Raw genomic sequence first — 18,103 nt, 5'->3', positions numbered from 1 at the left:
AGAGCTGTCCGTCCATCATGGAAGGAGGGCTGGCAGAGCAGATAGCATGGCGGCCAGGAAGTAGAGAGGAGAGAGAGAGAGAGAGAGTGGAGACAAGTATCCCCAACGACCGGCCCACCATGACTCATTTCTTCCAGCTAGAGTGCACCTCCTAAAGTCCCTAGTTAGTACTGCAGCAGGTGACCCAGCCCTTATGAGGAAACGTTTTCATGTTTAGTGATAACAGTAAAGCTGGGCTTATTTATGGCAGTTGTGGACCTAAGGGCTTAGAAAATAGTCATGCAAGAAGAGAGAGAAAACTTTGTCATGAAAAGGTCCGAAGGAACAAGTATAGTAGTATGTATATGGAAACCTACTTTTAGAAAATAGAATTGGAAAATAGAGAAGTTGAGCTTATTTTTAAGCTCTTAAGGTTTTGGTTTAAAAAGGTCACTTATGAGAATTTTTAAATTTAGGTTCTTTGATATTTTCATAACAGGAAGTAAGGAGCTATTTATTCCTCTTTTTTGTTTTCTTTGCTAGGCTTTTAAACATAATTCAGTTTGCTCTAATATTTAGTATGTTTAGTAAAACTCACTTTTCTAGTAGTTTAGTGCTGAGAGGAGAAAAACCTGAAGCAGTTATTTTTTTCTTTTTAATAGTAGGAATTTAAATACTCGTCTGTTACATAATGGAAGTACCTTTTTAGAGAGAGGTGGAATTTGGGGGAGTACTTAGTAAGTTTTTCTGTGCAGTTTTACTCTCTGGGTAATCAAACCTTTGCACTCCATTGTTCCAGTAGGGCCGTGGAGATGTCATTGTTAGACTAGCTACAATGTACAGACTGTTACTGACCAGGCCTATGCCCACTCTGAATGTTGCAGGTGTGGTGATGGTCTGTGTTGTTCTGCGTTACATGAAATACCGCTGGACTAAGGAGGAAGAGGAGACAAGACAGATGTATGATATGGTGGTAAAGATTATAGGTACGGACTTTATAAAATCCTAAACTATTTCTTGAACAGTTACCGTGTGATAAAGCTACAACATAGTTGTCAGAAGTTGATTACTTGTAAAGCTGTTGATTTATTTTCAGATGTTTTACGGAGTCATAATGAAGCTTGCCAGGAAAATAAAGACTTACAACCTTATATGCCTATTCCACATGTTCGAGACTCCTTAATACAGCCCCATGACAGGTGTGTGAATCAGTGCATGGAGCTACAGCAGAGTGTGGGTGCCTGCGGGAGACGTAGATTTTATTGAGAGTCGTGACTCCTCTTAACTGCTTGTCTGGACGGACGTAAAAGTACTTCCCCGTCCTTTCAACACGTCTACCCTCCTGATGTTCAGTGTGTACCACGAATACGATTTCTCCTCAGTCCTGCATGTGCTTATTCTTGTTGGTCACTCTTTCTCCTTGTCCCTTTCTTTTCCTTGTGCTGAAACAGAGACAGACAAAAGCGAGTGATGTTTTCAGTCATATTTTAAGTACTTAGGTTGTTCTTACTGAAGCTTGTCAGATGAAAGCTAGAGTCTAAAAAAGAATCAGCTATGATCTTAAGTCCAGTGGTGCATCTCCCTCACCAGTGGGCACCGCGGACAGCTGAGAGGAAGCACGTGCTCGTGGCGCACCTCTGCACATGGGAACTATAAACTCCGGGAGGCCAGGCAGCTACGTCAAGCTACTGTCAAGAGTGGTACTAGCTGGGGGAGGGAGAGACAGAGACAGAGACACTTGCTCGTTAACAGTAACCTACTCCACTTACTGACATTTCCAAGAGATGTCAGGCCACGACTGGGGTAAATGTGTCCTTTTGTTTGTGTGATAGGAGGAAGATGAAGAAGGTCTGGGCTAGAGCTGTGGACTTCCTTGCTGCTAATGAATCTAGAGTGCGCACGGAAACACGAAGAATAGGAGGTGCAGATTTTCTAGTCTGGCGGTGGATCCAGCCATCTGCATCCTGTGATAAGATATTAGTGATACCTTCTAAAGTGTGGCAAGGTCAAGGTATGGCTTTTCAAGCAGAACCAAAGATTTTCTCCTAATTTTTTTAAAATATACATTATATAAGTAACAGAAACACTATAATTCGAAGATATGTGAATGTAAAGCTTCCCTGTCCAGCTACCCCCGTAGAGGGAATAAATGTTAAAACAGAACTGGTTTGTCTGTACTGTAATAAAGACGGATGTCCCTTTGACCTTTCCCTTTTCATTCAACAAAGGAACTTAGTATGTAGGTCTAACTGCATTCTTGTCGATCACCTGAAATCACTGTTACATTGTTACAATCATTGTTAGTATGTATTAGTGTACATTATGTCTATGGAATCATGACTTTAATAGTCTGTTTTGCGGTTTTTAACTTGCCTTCCTCCCGTTTCTCACTAAGACCCCTTTACTGAGTATCTCCCCTTCCAAGGATTTTGTGTACTGTCTTTGCCTGGTTTTCTTAATAGTGCGTGTAGTTTCAGAAGAGATAGAGTAGAATATATGAGGAGTTTTGAAGGTTATATGCCTATACCTCTGCTATACAGGAGACACATATATGTAAAACAGCACATAAGGGAATTATAATAGTAAATCCTCTCTCCTACCAAATCACGTTGATTAGTAGTATGCCTTGAGAAGGTAAGTGACATATTCTAGAATTGCATTTTAAAAATACAATCCTATCATATCCCCCCTCTAATCAATTTTACTTTAAAAAGCTGAAAAGATGTTAATCGTGGAGTTGGGTGAATAGTGGGTGGAGAGGATCTGGGAGGAGTTGAAGGAGGAAAAAACCATAATCAGAATGTAGCATATGAGAAAATTTGTTTTCAATGTTTAAAAAAAAAAAAGTACTTTACTGTTCCAAATGCTGAGAACCAATCATTTCCTTGGAAGTTGTGTGCAGAAGGACCCTGTGAAACTAGAAACCAGTTTAATTATTTCACACGACTCTTACCCCTGTCTGGCGCCTGAGCCCTTCAAGGTTTCACTGTGGGCTTTGACAACACCTTTTCCCTGCTCTCTCTCCTACACTGATCTTTTCTTCCCGCTGTGTGGTTGTGGTCCTTCCTTCTCGTCACAAGGCTGTGCACATCCTCCTTCTCCACCTGAAGTGTCCTGGTGCTGCCTCCTCTGCCGCTCTGATGTGCTGTTCTTCAGTTCTCAGACCGAGCTTCCCTTCCTTGGGGAGGTCTTCCCTCACATCGTGAGGATGTCATTTTTATAGTCTCCTGGTTCCACAGCTCTATCCCCTGGAAGATACTATCAGTTGTCTGTTTCTGACACCAAACTATTGGCTCTGGGTATTGATGACTGTCTTAATCCACCTTAATTAGCTGGCTCATTAAAAGCACACAATAAATATTTTTTAATGAACTAAAACATTGTCTTTCAACAAAATGAAACAATTTCAAGTAACACAATTCATTTTTTTTGTAGCATTTCATTTAGATAGAAGAAATTCACCACCAAATAGTTTGACGCCGTGTTTAAAGATTCGAAATATGTTTGACCCAGTTATGTAAGTATTATGAACAGGCATACAGATAATTTTTATTTGGGGTGTTTGAGTGTAAAATACATGGTATTTCTATTATGCTGTGTGTCTAACTGGAAACTTTATTATTATTATTATTATTTCTAACTATGAATGTTATACTTCTTCCCTTTTGTTAAATTCCAAGCAAAGGAATCTACTGCATGCTTTACTAGTTAGAAAATCAGTTCCAGCCCAGCATTTGATTGCATTAGGCAGATTTAAAGTGAAGCTGCTTTTCCTTTGCCCTCCCACCTCTGACTCCCCCACGGTGAGACAGATAAGCATGTGCACTGTAGCAGGTATTCTTGAAGCTCCTGCTGAGGTGGCACGACCATGTACCCTGTTTGGCCTGGGGTGCTTTTGTTTTGGAAAGAGAAGCTTGGAATGTAGTATTTATATTAAATAAATTAAGAAGACCTGAAAATGTTACTAACAATAAAGAGAAGGGTATTCAGCTATTGCAGCTCTAATGTAACGCTAGTCTGGAAAAAGAAACAGCCTGCAAGTGTAGAGATCCACAAAATGACCACACTCGTTTGTTACACTAGTGCGACAGTGCATCCAGAGTAGGAGCAGCGCGGTTGATTCTGTTTCTCGTAATTTCAGGGAAATAGGAGATCAGTGGCATCTGGCAATTCAAGAAGCAATTCTAGAAAAATGCAGCGATAATGACGGCATTGTTCATATTGCAGTAGACAAAAACTCACGGGAGGTAAGGCAGTGCCCCGTAGTGAACATGCTGTTTTGTACCTGTTGCTGTTAAACTAACACGTTCTCTTCTCTCTCTGTTTTCTCTATGTTACAGGGTTGTGTATATGTTAAATGTCTGTCTCCGGAGTATGCTGGAAAGGCTTTTAAAGCGCTGCATGGCTCTTGGTTTGATGGTAAGAAATTTGAGTATTACAGAGATTTGGGAAGGAAAATTGGTTGCATTTTAGATTATGCCTGATTTTTAAATAGAATAATTTTAGGTTAGCATTTTTTGAATAATAATTTTAGATGCTTTTGTTTTGTATTCATTCATTCTGTACTACAGTGAGTTTTCTACAAATACTAACCATAACTCTCTAGATCTAAAATATTGTTTTTGTCTTACATCAGGGAAGTTGGTCACGGTAAAATACTTACGACTAGATCGATACCACCACCGCTTTCCCCAAGCGCTCACTTGCAACACTCCCTTGAAGCCATCAAATAAACACATGAACTCTATGTCTCATCTGCGCCTTCGGACTGGCCTAGCCAATTCTCATGGAAGCTCCTGAAAAGACTCTTCACTCCTAGACTGTTATTTAAATAGGAAAACTCCCGTTTGGCTTCCCGTCTTCCTTTTCAGATGCTTTTTGTATGTAATATTTTTATTGCTGAAGACAGCTGTTTGAAAGTTCCTGAAATCTTAAGGTTCCAAAGGGATGTAGCAGTGAGGCAGCAAGGCTGAGGAGGTAGAATAATTGTGTATTCCGTTTGTGGAGCTCAGTGAGGCCATTGCATTGGGAGTTGTGCACGAGGAACACTGGCTTCATAGTAACCGTTTCAGAGATGGTGGTTATATTTTTTGCACCAAGAAGTGTTTAGATAACCACACAAAAGCATGGCGAAGCAGCTTTTTATATTTCCATAATTTCTTGTGAACCAATGTGAATTTTTGTATGCAGTCAGCTGCGTAATTCCTTACAGGCTGCCGTGGTCAAACTGTTTATTTCCCACTTTCACGTTAGGTTTCTATTGCTTGTAAAAGGTTCATTTGCTGCAGCTGGAATATGGGGCAATTTATTTGGTTTTAATGGTTACATACATGTGTAAGAGGATGTACATGTACTTAAATTGGCCTTTGTATATATGTATAAATGCTGATGGTAGTGGAAGTCTTGTTCTGTGAGAATGTCTGCATTCGCAGTAAAATAAGCTTTCTATTTTATTCATAATCTAATTTGTGTATATATATGTGCATAGCTGTGTGTTTAGGGACATATGTCTAGTTACATATGTATGTAGACACACAGATATATACATATGGCTGTACTGTCATAGATGACCGGACAGCCAGATACCTGGAAGTATTAGATACATGTTTAAAATACCTTTTATAGATTTTATATACAAATGCCTGAGTATGATTTTGTGTGAAAGTTCTGGCACCAGTTGTAATGAGTTCAAATTTATGTGAGCAATAAAGAAGCAATTGGCAGACACTGGAAACGATGTTGTGAAAAGCTGTATGTGTTACAAATCCTGGGGCTGTGACAGAGCTCTTTGGCTGATGTCATTTCCCTGTCCGTTCACCGCTCTGCTCTGTGTCCAGGGTCCAGCAGGCACTTTGGTGCAGACAAATTACCCTTGGGTGTCGGGCCATGCATGTCTGCAGTGTAGAAAATGCACAAATGGCCATTGTTTGTGCATCAGTGTTTGTTTCAGTAAAGCTGCTTTATTACTGCTTATGATTTCAGGTCAAAATAGTTACTGATCAAGGTTTATTTGTAACCTAAAAATTGGCTTTTTGAAAAAGAACCTTCTGGATGTATCATTGTTGGTCCAAATGAGTATGTGAAACAGCTGGAATTACCAATCTTAATGTTTGTTTTCAGTTCAGTTTTCTTTTTGTTGTATATATGTTGGGTTTGCAGCATGAACTTGCACAGATAATGCACGTTTTCTGGTTAAGTAAACATGATGCACACTATTCTGTAACAGAAAACCCTTTGTGCCTTACCTGTGTGCTTTTGTGGGCACCATGTTTATGAAGAATAAATGATTTGTTATCAGAAGAGAATGAATTTTAAATTCTCAATCTATGTCTCAGATGCTAACGTGTTAAAATATAAATATATAATATATAAAAGAACCAATCTTTCTGTATTTTATGTGCATCGTAGTGATTTATTTGACCTTAGTGACCGCATCTTGTAACCTGTTGCAAGAGTGAATGTAAAAATAGTTGTGGCATTTTAACAGGTCACCTTTTGATGCAGATGCATCTTTTTCTTGCTTCTAAGATATATTTCATGTAAACATTGTACATTTATTATTGTAATATATATACTATTATGCAGCTTATTTTACCTGGAACTCTTAAGCTGACCAAGAGTCCTCCCTATAAGCAGATGGGAATGTGTATAATAATTAGGTATTTGAAAAGTTCTGGTTTGATGTAATCTGTTTTTTTTTTTTTTGTTCTGTTTAAAAAAGAAGGAAAACATTCTAATTAAAAATTTATTAGGTTTTTTAAGAATGTGTCTTTGTTTTAAAGAAACTTGTAAAGTGTCTTGTGTCTTTCTTGTGTCTCCAGTGAAAGTAGGTGTCTTCATTTTAAATCTCTTTACCTAAGGATCTATGGATGGATATTTATTTATAAAGATGAGGGCCATAAAGTTCAGTTTTTGGCTTTGGTTTTAGTTTTTTGAGATGGAGGTCTCACTCTGTAGCTGAGACTGGCCTGCAGCTCACTGTGTCATGTAGGCTGGCCTCAGACTTGGGGGTTCTCCTGCCTTAGCCTGTAGACTGGCCTCAGACTTGGGGGTTCTCCTCCCTTATCCTGTAGGCTGGCCTCAGACTTGGGAGTCCTCCTCCCTTATCCTGTAGGCTGGCCTCAGATTTGGGGGTCCTCCTCCCTTAGCCTGTAGGCTGGCCTCAGACTTGGGGGTCCTCTTGCCTTAGTCTTCGAGTGCTAAGATTACACGGGTGAGCCACCATGCCCAGTTGTCAAATCAATTGTGACCACGCATTGTCAGCATTTGTTTAGCATATATTAATTATACACGATAGTGGACTTCATTGTGATATCTTTATGCACGTATATAATGTATAGTCACCCCTCCCCCATTACTGTCTCCTGTCCTTTTCCTAGTCTCGCTAATCCCCATCTTCTGACTTTGCTTTTCTTTATGAAAATGTGCTCATTTGACCTTCAAATGTCCGGAGGAAATGGTGACAGGAATGTAAATCAACTACTAAACTAAACTGTGGTTCAGCTAGTTTTCTCCAAAAAGACAACGATTTTATGCATTCCCATTAGAAACCAATCACAATTAGTTTTTTAGCAGCTAGGCCATTAGTTTAGATTTCCCCTGGTGTTTTAATCTAGTAAAAAGATGTGCCGCATTAGTCATGTGGTAGACTTATAGCTTGCTAATATAGTTGACCCTGGTTGTCTCTGTAAGGAATACAGAGATGAAAAACAGGCTAATCCTGAAGATGGTCACATCTGGAGGAAGAATCTATCTAGTAAGTTAAAAGATAATGTGGATAATGCATTATAATAGTAACGTGAGAAGAAAACAGGCAGGATTCTGAGATACAGAGGAACTTGGATGCATCTTAGTAGATGAGATATAGAACAGGCGAGGTATGGGCTAAGGCACTGGGTCTAGCATGTGTTAGTCTCAATGGTAGACGTCTCTCCCCTGGAGCTCTCGGGAGCGTTCCTGTTCCTGTAATAAGATCATAAGAGTCGGTGTGTGTGTGGAGCCATGTCATAAAGCCCGTATTCATACTCAGTGTTATCAGAGCCTCATACAGTTTGTATAACAAGTTGTTTTTAAGTGAGCAGCATTTACATGTGCTGTGTGCCAAACATCTTTAATAAGTTTGCTTCAGCCCCTGTTTCGTATCATGAAATCATAGGTCACCTACATGGCTTCTTCGTCCTTTCCTCCTAGATCTGTCTTGGCAAATCACTTTTTTCAGACGGCTTATCAGAGGATGCCAACCCAGGCAGAATGTTGGCAACCATACTCAGGCACTTAGGAGCTGAGAATAATTAGGAACTGGGACTTGTGTTTTACAGAAACTGAATATCCTGGGTGCTCATCTTTTGGTCTTGAATCCCTGTTAAGGAAACACCCCCCCCCCCCCCCCCCCCCCCCCCCCGCCCAGACAGCATGATAGAGACATTTTGTTGATCTTTAGATTGAAAAACCAGTAGAACCTGTGTGTTTAGACTTACTTTTTCTTCTTAGACATCAGAGAACTGCACACACTCCTGAATTTGGAAAGGAGGATTTCGGCATAACGAACCCTGTAACAAAGACAAACTAAAGAGCCTCCAATCCCTAGTGTGGAAAATCTAAATGTCTAACATTTAGATCATATGGAACATACTAGGTAAGAAAGATGATAAAGTTGGTTTTGTTTTGTCTTTTTAAATTTTCCTGTGTTGCAGGTTTAGCAATCTACCTAACCATTTTTCACAAACCAAAAGGATTTCCAGTCAATCTTGAAAAAACAACAGAGACCCATCATATATAATAGTCCCGGTTTTTACCAGACAGAGACTCTCAGTGCTAGTTGCCTCTGTCTCCAGCCAATAATATCTTCCCACCGAAAGCCAAAATAGAATACAGCTCTCTGTTTTGATGTTATAGGTCTGTGGTTGAAATAGTGTGAAGTCAATTCAAATTAAGCTGAATTTTCAGTTCTTCATATGTACCAGCCGAGTTCAAGTACTCAGTAGCCACATGTGAGCAGTGGCTAATGTTGGCATTATGGATCTTGACCAAAGTCTCTCTTTCTGGTGTAGTCCGGTGCTTCCCAATCTGCTTGTGCTTCAGCATCCTGAGCTGCTTGCTTGGTTCATTCTTAACTAGTTTTCAATCTGTCCTCCATCACTTTTCCCAGGCACATGGGTTTTCTTTGTGTCCTCACAGGGTATCCCTCTCATCTTAAGACCTTCATCCTTACTGCCCTCTCTGTCTGAAGCCCTGTTGCTGTGGGTCTTCATCTTCGTATGACCACCTTGTTCAGGCTTTGGCCTACATTTCACCATGCTTCTAATCGCTCCTAAATTATAGTCTGTTTTCCTGTAGCCTTTTACTATCTGCAAGTTTATATGTTTAGTACTTGTTTCCTTTCCTAGAATATAAGTCCTACAAAAGTAGAGAAGTCAGAAATTGTGTAGGGATCAAAATGATGCTTGACCTAAATTAAGTCTTCAGTGAGTGTATATTGAATCCACCCACAAGTAATATTTTAAAAACAACATCTTGGGTCTAAATAAGTTTGTGTTTCAATTCTAGGGGTTTTAGTATAACTTAAGATGAAATTTCTCCTATGGACGGCTTAGCAGAGCCTCACATTTTTTATTATAGAAGGGGTTCATGTGGGTGCACACATTGTGGGGTGCACATGTGCTTGTAGAAGCCAGCAGTCAATGTCCAGCATCATTTCTAAGGAGGCTTGATTTTGTTGTTGGTGTGTGCATGGGTGTGGTGTGCCATGGCTTAGGAATGGAGGTCAGAGGTCAACTTTCAGTAGACAGATCTTCTGCCACCACATGGGTTCCAAGGATCAAACTCAGGTTCCTGGGCATGGCCGAGAGTGCCTTCACCTGTTGAAGTTCACCTGCTCCTTCCTCCTTTTTTTGAGTCTGGGTCTCATTAGCATAGAGTTAATTGAGGGCTAGGAAGGCCTATCTGCCTCTCCAGCCCTGGGATTAGAAGCCTGCTGTTATACGTGGGTCCTGGGAACTCATGTTCTCACGTTGTGTGGTCGGTGCTTTACCAACTGAGTTGTCTGGACCCCATCCCCTGGTCCTACAAGTTTTGGTATGTTGTATTTTCATTTGCGTTCACTTTAGAATACGCGTTTCCCTTTTAGATGCTTCTGTCTCATTGGTTATTTGGGAATGTGTTGCTCCATTTCTGAGTACTTGGAGAATTTCAGGATAACATTTTGCTTTCTGCTTCTAATTTTATTAGAGTTCGTTTTATGATTTGATTCTTAAGGTTTGAATTATTTTATGGCTCAGAACAATCTTTCTGGTGTGTGCTGGAAAAATGTTTTCTGCCATTAGTGGATAGAGTTGTGTAAATGACGAAGCTACTTGCTTTTCTGTGGATCTTCTGTGTCTAAATCTAGGTACTTGTTAATGATTATTGAAAAGGCTGTTGAAATCTCTGATTGGAAACGAGTTTCTTTTTGCTGGTCTGCTTTCATGCTTTGCAAGCTGTTTTATCTGGTACGCAGACACTTGTATTCACTTGGTGTTTTGCTACCTGTATCATCATGGCAAATGGTCTTAACTCCTCAAAATACTTTGCTCTGAGTTTACGTGGACTCATACTAGTATCATCACTCGGGGCTTCTTTGGATTTGTGATAGAATTATCTGTTTTCTCTTTTCACCTTTTTGTTTTATTTGTACTTTGTGTGTTTGGGTCCATCTGCCACAAAGCAGGTGTATATGGGAGTCAAAGGACAATTTTCAGGAGGCCATGTAGTCTCTACCACGTAGGTACCCTAGGGGTCAAAGCAGTCCACAGCCTTGGCTGCAGGTGCCTTTATCTGCTGAGCTGTTATTTTTAATTTGCGTCTTTGTATTTAAAGAATGCTTCACGTAGGAGTATTTAGGTGGCGGTTGTTTTTAAAGTCTAGTCTGTCTTTTAATTGGAGTAGATGCATGGTATTTAAAGTGACTTAATTTGGTTAGATATATATTATATTGCTTTTCTTTTTATAAAATTTGCCTCTATTCTCTTTTCATACACACACACACACACACACACACACACACACACACACACACACACAACAAATATGGTTAGCTTTTATCAAGTACAGTTACAGTATTTTTAGCTCCTTCCTGACCTGTTTGGTTTTACTTGTATCATTATGGTTTATAATACACATCACAGATTTATCGCAGTCTACATTTAAGTCAATTTTACTGCTTCATATATAGTATCAGAACCTGTAGAGTACTGCCCTTCCTTCCGTCTCTCCCTCCCTCCCTTCATGTTACTTTTTATTTTGTGTGAGAATGTCATTGCACACGCTGCGGTCAGGTGCTTCTCTTTCCAGGTGCCTCTTTCTCTTATCTTGTGCTTAAACTTTATGTTAGAATATCTTTATTAAATCCCAACTCTGGCTAAAAATACAAAAATAACTTTAGTGAATGAGTTTAGTTAAATTGCAAGATACAAGAATTAACATTCGAAAATTGGTGGTAATTTTGTGTATTGTCAGTAGTTTTGTGGACTGAAGCTATTTGAAAAAGAAGTCAAGTTGACTGTTTAATCCACAGTAACTAATGAAATTAAAATACTTAGGAATACATCACCAAGGAACTGAAAGATCTGTAACCTGAAAATTACAAAATACCGGTGAAAGAAATTCAGGAGTAATATACACAATAAATGAAAATATACCCCATCGTGGAAGAATAAATACTGTTAAAATACCCATACTACCCAAAAGAGATTTATAGAATCAATGAAGATTTTCGTTCCTTTTTTTTTTTTTTTTTTAATAGCATAGCTCAAGATAACCTTAAGCGTCCACCCCTCTACAAGTATTGGAATTACAGGCATGTGCCACTCTGCCTAGCTCAATTCAGTCTGTTTTACTTGTTTACTTGAACAACTAAGACAGTCTAAAGAAAACAACCACACAGGAAGCATCCCACTACCTGGTGTTGGGATTGTCTGCCAAACCACAGTAATCAGAGCAGCACATCCTGACGTAGAGGCAGACCAGTATGCCAAGAACACACAGTGGGGAAAGGGCTGTTTCCAGTAAAGGGCACTAGGAAGTCCAGATGACTACACGTAGAAAAATTAGATCGTCACCTCATGCCGTGTACTCAGTTAACTCCAAATGGATTAAACGCTGAAGCCGTGTAGCCTGAAACAAACTGCTAGAAGGGCAAGTGGAGTAAAGGCTGCATGGACTTGTTCTGGGCATTCTTTTTTGTTGTTGTTGTTGTTGTAATGACACCAACTCCCAGCAAACAAAAATGGAAATACACTACAGGATTGTAAGAAACTAAAAAGATGCTGTACAAGCAAAAATGGAATAAAAGGGGAACGTATGCTCTCAGAAAAGAATATCTGTAAATAATTTTTGTTTTGTTGTTTTTGTGCACCATAGGGTGAACTGAAGGAAATGTACTATGTAACCCAGACTAGCCACAAACTCACAGTCCTCTGTCTCAGCTTCCCGAATACTCTGATTTAAAGATGTGTAACACTGAAGTCCAGCTCAAACCTTGCATCTCGTGTAAGGAGTTAATATCCAAAATATATAAGGAATTCACAGAGCAGCAAGCGAACACATATCCTGATTAAGAAATGGGATAAAGATTGTGAATAGATGCTTCTCAAATGGCCATCCAGTATGTAAGTAACCAGGGAAATGTAAATTAAAGTCTTGGCAAAGTCTGCTGAGCCCATTGAAAGTAACAGGTATTGTCAAGGATGTGGAGAAATGGGAATCCTGCATACTGTTGATAGGAATGTTAGCCACCACAGTCATTACAGAAAACAATACAACGAGTAGACCTGCCCTATAATCCACAGGTACTTCCTTACTAAGCACATGTCTCTGCTAGTTAGCTTCCTGTTAGCATAACAAAATACCTAAGGCAATCAACATAGGTTTGCTTTGGTTCATGGCCCTAGAGGTTCAAGTCCAAGACTGAGTGGTCTCATACCATGAACCAAAGGGCAAGAGTGATGGCGAGCCTCACTGCAGAGCAAGCTGCTGGCCTTGTGAGCCAGAAAGCAGAATTAAGGGGACTAGAAGAGAGAAGGCCAGTGTCCCACCATCTACAAAGAGCATGACCTCAATGAGAAGACCTCCCAGTAAGCCCCGCCCAAAGGTTCCACTCCCTCCCAGTACTCCTGTCTCAAAATTCTGTTAGCAGTGAGTGTGATTTTATTCGTCTCATGGTGTTTTCTACTTTGAGTTTGTCAATTTGAAGTTTCAGTTTCTAGTTTGTTCATTGCTGTTATCAGGAATCTTTTTGGATGTTATCAAATTTTTTTATCTAATAAGATGATGTGGTTTTTGTCTTTTAATCTATTGAAAATGGGGATTGATTTTTCAAATGCTGAAACAGTTGGGTCTGTGTGATAAATCTCACATGCTGGTCATGGTTTGCAATCCTTTTTCTATGTTGCTGAATTTGATCTGATATATTTGTTGAGGATTTTTGCATCTGTGTTCATAACAGACTGTAGTTTTCTTGTGAGGTCTTGTCTGGTTTTAGTGGGTTAAGACTAGTTCCAGAGGAACAGATACTGATGTGGCCATTTAAAAGTTTGGTACTATTTGCCAGCAAAGGCATCAGGGCCAAAGGCATTTGTGGGTAGTTTATTATTATTATTACTAAATCATTTTTCTTATTTGTTGAATTGATTCAGGTATTTCTTCTTAGTCAGCTTCAGTAATTTGTCTCCTACTAGGAATTTTCCGTTCCGTCTGTCACATAATTGGTGTATGTCTCGATGTCCATCCACACCGTTCCCTTATAGCCCTACTTCTGAAATGACCCCTAACACATCATTTTCATAATTTGAGTCTTTGATTTCTTTCCCTTGTCAGTTTAGCTTGTTGACTCTTTCAAAAACCCATAATTTTTTGTTTAATTTTATCTATTTTCATATCATTAAATTCCCCTCTTGTTAATTACTCTCCTTACTTTAGGTTTTATTGTTTTTTGATGTCTTAAAGTATTATATTTAGATCATTGATCTGAAATCTTACCATTTTAATATAAACTTTTAGGCATATGCATTTCTTTCCAAACATTGTTTTAGGTGCCCCTCCCCACCTTGAGTTTTGGCAGACCGTAGCTCTTTTTTCATGCATCTCAAAGTATTTCAGTTTTTCTTGAAATTTCTTTTTGACCTGTTGCTTGCTTAGAAGTGTATTTCATGTTCGTATATTGGTGAACTCTCCAGATTTCATAATAATTGGTTTTAACTGATTTGAACCATGTAGTTTAAGGACCTACTCTGTATTGTTTCAGCCTTTTTAAATGTCCTGAGGCTTGTTTTGTGGCCTAGCATATGGCCTTTTCTGGAGAGCAGTCCCTGTAGATATGAGAATGTGTCTGCTGCTGCTGAAACCTCTTGATCACTAGAGAGCTCCAGATGCCCTTTGGCTTATTATTTTATGTTTAATCTAATAAACGAATGATTTATTCAAGCTATCTTATATCATTGTGTCCCTGGAAATAAGTGGTTAAACTGTTTCTTGTTGTGCCCATAGTTAAAAATCATGCTCAGTGTCTAAAGAAGTGGTATTCTGTTCTTAGTGTCAATGCCCACGTGTTCAGTGGAGGCATTCTAGTTTAGATAGCGATTTGATAGACAGATATACAGCCTGGGAATAAATAAATAAAGCAAGAAACATGGAAGAGCTATATGAGAAGCTTTTCCCAAGAGAACTCAAGGACAACGACGACAAGATTTTCCTTGACAGAGTGAATATAACAAATGAGCTAATTCTTCCTTTACATGAGTTGGCACAAAGCTCCGATAGGCATGGATTAATACATAGTGATTTTAATGGAAATTCTAGAACATCAACTGGAAGAATGAAGCAGGCAGGTAGCATTTTTTAATTAAGATATGATTAATAAAAGTAGACTGGCTCTACTAGATAATAGAGCTAATTAAATATGTTAAATCGCTAACAAAAACATGCAGCAGGTAAAGGGAGAACATAACTACCTTCATTGAAGTGGATCTTCATTTTGGCTTACCTGACACTCACGGTCACTGAAATCCACCTTAACCGCGAACCCGATTTTCATGATAGATTCATTAGAGCTTAACTTGAAGTACTTTACTCAAACTACTACGGCTGTTTTACATGTGACAAGTTAGATTGTACTTACACCAACTCCAGAATTTCTTCCATTTTTTTTTTTTTTTTTTTCTGACAGAAGTATTTGGAAGCAGGTGATGGTAATGTCCAAGTGTGTGGTTTCTTCTCCAAAGTCAGGGTCATTTCTGAAGACACTGCAGACTGGTTTTGTCTGAGGCTGTCCATAGGCATGTCTTCACACCCTACAGCGTCAGCCTTTGTCCTTATCGGTCTTTACTAACTGGGCTCCCCCTGACATGTTCTCTGGTCATGCGGGTCATTTGAGCTGTTTCCGGTCATTCTCATGGACTTCCTGAGACCTCACACGTTTCGAGAGGCGTGGAAGTCCATCTTCTAGGGTGTTCTCGTTGCGTTTATATTGTTGGATGGTAATTTGCAAGACACTGGAAAACACATTTGAACCGTGGGCAGGAGTAGATGGTAGGTTCTGTGAAGCAGAGGATATTCATTGAGACGGTGGCTTTCTGAAAAACCAGTTTTGTTATCGTTCATAAACATGTGAGTTTAAAGGACGTTTTGGTACATAAGAATTCAATCTATGACGATGTCTTGTAAAACTAGTGAGAAGATCGGGTTATTCTTTTTTTAAAGTTTTTACTTAAAAAATAACAACAAAAACAAGTAACAAAAGCAGAAACGAGGCCTTAATGTTGGAGCCGTGGTATTATTAATGCCAGGGCCTGTGTCTCTTGCTGCTGTCTCTTTAGAAGTGACTCAGACCCTGCAGTGTGTTGTAACTTATGTGACCTTAACTCAATATCTCCCTGGTGTGGGAGTTGTCCGCAGCAGGGGGTGGAGACACGGGTCCACCCTGTTGCCTGTGGCAGCCTAAGGAGCTCCTCTCAGACTTCTCTGTAGAGAAGCCTATGTTCTTGACTGGCAGAGGAGAATTTCAGAATGTACCAGTATGAAGAATTGGAGTTTATTAGGACATTTTTAACATTGAAGCACAGGCATTAGTAGATGCTCGGGGGAAGATATCTGAGAGTCCCATTTATGTGTCTTAGCAAGAGCTTGTGTATAATTTTTTCAATGTATGTATATCTGTATATCAGTGTGAGTATATGTCAAATGTGTGCAGATTTCAGTCGTAGCCAGGAGAGGGTGTTGGATCCCCTGGAGCTGAAGTTGCAGGTAGTTGTAAGCTGCCTAATACAGAAACTGGGAAACAAACTTGGGTCCCCTAGTTAAGAGTCCTTAACCACTGACCCATCTCTCCAGCACCCAGGGAATTTTAAGAAATTATCAAATGATAGGAAGATTCTGGAAATGCTTTGAAGAGTATTTAAAAGTGAAATATCGTGTCATGTGAGTACTTAAGTTGTATTCATGTTACCTCAAATACATGCCATGTGGGTCATTGTTGGTTGGAAGTGGCTCCATCATTTTCTCTGATATTTAGGAGAGAGAGCCAGAATGATACTCAAGGTGTTGATTCTCACAGAAGACCCTGACAAAGCTAGAGTGGATTCCGAGTCACAGTAAACAAGAGCTAGATCTTTCTCTAGGAGGCGATAGAAAGAAAGGAGCGGTCCTCACCCAGATTGCGACTCCAGTTCCCCCTCAGTGTTCTCCAGAAGCCTTCAGGCAAAGAGAGTTTGCTTGAATGTGCTCACAGTTGGAAGAAAGCATCAGCACCCTGGCAGAAATAGCCCTGAGCATAGGCAACAACAATTTATTTTTGTACTGACAGCACTGTTGACTTCCAAGTGTAATTCTTTATCACAGTTGTTGAAAGTCGAGAAACTGTCAAGAATGAATGGCATACTCGAGTAACATTGGGCAGAAAGGATTTCCAAATTAGCTTCGAGTTGCAGTCTGTTGAGTTCTGTGTTTATTTACAAAACTGCGCGTGTGCTCATTATGTTCATTCCTATAATTGTCTTTACTCGCTGTTGAAATTGGTCTCCGCTCGTTTATTTTGAATCCCTGCCAATCTTTGGTAATGAAGCTCAGACATTTAGAATTTAATCATCTCAGCACATTGGGAAAGGGCCATGTTTATTTTGGCATGAGTTGGTAGTGTTAGCAGGTATATGAAAAGTCCTGTTTGGAAAGAGGGGAAACAATGGGGGGCGTGGTCTCCGGAGTTAGAAGAGTGTTCCCCTTTCAGCTTTGACCCATGCTGATCTGTGACTTCAGGCACGTTAAACAGCGTTACAGTTGTTTGTACTGTTGACAAGACAATAAAACATTTTTTTTAATTGCCCGCTGCAGAGTGCTGCTTTTATATTTCTAAGCTGAGACTACTTGGTAATAACTTTTCTTTTCCACTGTGGTCCTTTGTATTGTTCACACATGAGAGAAACTTGATAACATATCAGCCCTTCAGTGCTTCATTTTAAAATGAAATCTCAGTTGCAGAGAAGGGGGAAGGGGTAACTTCCTGACTAGGAAGCCACGGGATAGAAAGGGGACCTTGGCCAGGCAATCTCAGCGACTAGAAACACGGGTGTCATAAGCAGACCACGTTGGTGGGAGAATGACTCGAGCGATGTGCAGTGCACAAGTCAGGTTAATCCGGGAGCAGGGGCTTAGTGTGCATTCCTATACTCATTCATCCAATTATAGAGTACAAATCACACATCACAGCCGAGTCAGGTTAATTCCATGACTGACGGGGTCAGTTTGCATTATGATACTAATTCATCAAATTTGACAGAAGAATAATATGGCTGTCCCAAATACCTGATGACATTCAGCATGCATACCTTCTTTCCCAGAAAAGGGAAACCAAGCTAGAATTCTAGTTCACAGAATCTACTGGAAGATACTTACAAACCTTACTGCAAAAAGGTCATGTGGGTTTCTCTTTTAGCCCTATCTGGCTTTCTGTTGGACTTACAATTTTGAATGCTCCGAAATTTCTTTCCTAAAACTTTTTAAAAAAAACTTCTTTGTCTCTGTCTTAGTGCACTTTCTACTGCTGTGGTAAATCAGCAATGGCCACAAGCAACTTGGGAAGGGGAGGGGAGGGTTTATT

General features: G+C 39.7%; 1 protein-coding gene across 1 annotated transcript in view; it reads left to right on the top strand.

Annotated features, from left to right (window-relative positions):
• The window catches only part of Lemd3 (LEM domain containing 3), a 50,120-nt gene extending 43,433 nt beyond the window's left edge, over positions 1–6,687 (top strand). The window contains exons 7-13 of the mRNA XM_052753469.1: positions 864–965; positions 1,076–1,178; positions 1,812–1,990; positions 3,415–3,496; positions 4,121–4,226; positions 4,320–4,398; positions 4,616–6,687. Coding sequence (XP_052609429.1) covers positions 864–965; positions 1,076–1,178; positions 1,812–1,990; positions 3,415–3,496; positions 4,121–4,226; positions 4,320–4,398; positions 4,616–4,779 — 815 coding nt within the window. The 3' untranslated portion in view covers positions 4,780–6,687. The remainder of the gene's footprint in view (positions 1–863; positions 966–1,075; positions 1,179–1,811; positions 1,991–3,414; positions 3,497–4,120; positions 4,227–4,319; positions 4,399–4,615) is intronic.
• The last annotated feature ends 11,416 nt before the right edge of the window (positions 6,688–18,103 follow it).

This window comes from Peromyscus californicus, unplaced genomic scaffold (genome assembly GCF_007827085.1).
Source record: "Peromyscus californicus insignis strain IS unplaced genomic scaffold, ASM782708v3 Scaffold_24__1_contigs__length_46423439, whole genome shotgun sequence".
In the NCBI taxonomy this organism is placed as follows: Eukaryota; Metazoa; Chordata; class Mammalia; order Rodentia; family Cricetidae; genus Peromyscus; species Peromyscus californicus.
Note: the sequence above shows the minus strand (reverse complement) of the source record. Positions and strands in the feature narration are given on the sequence as shown.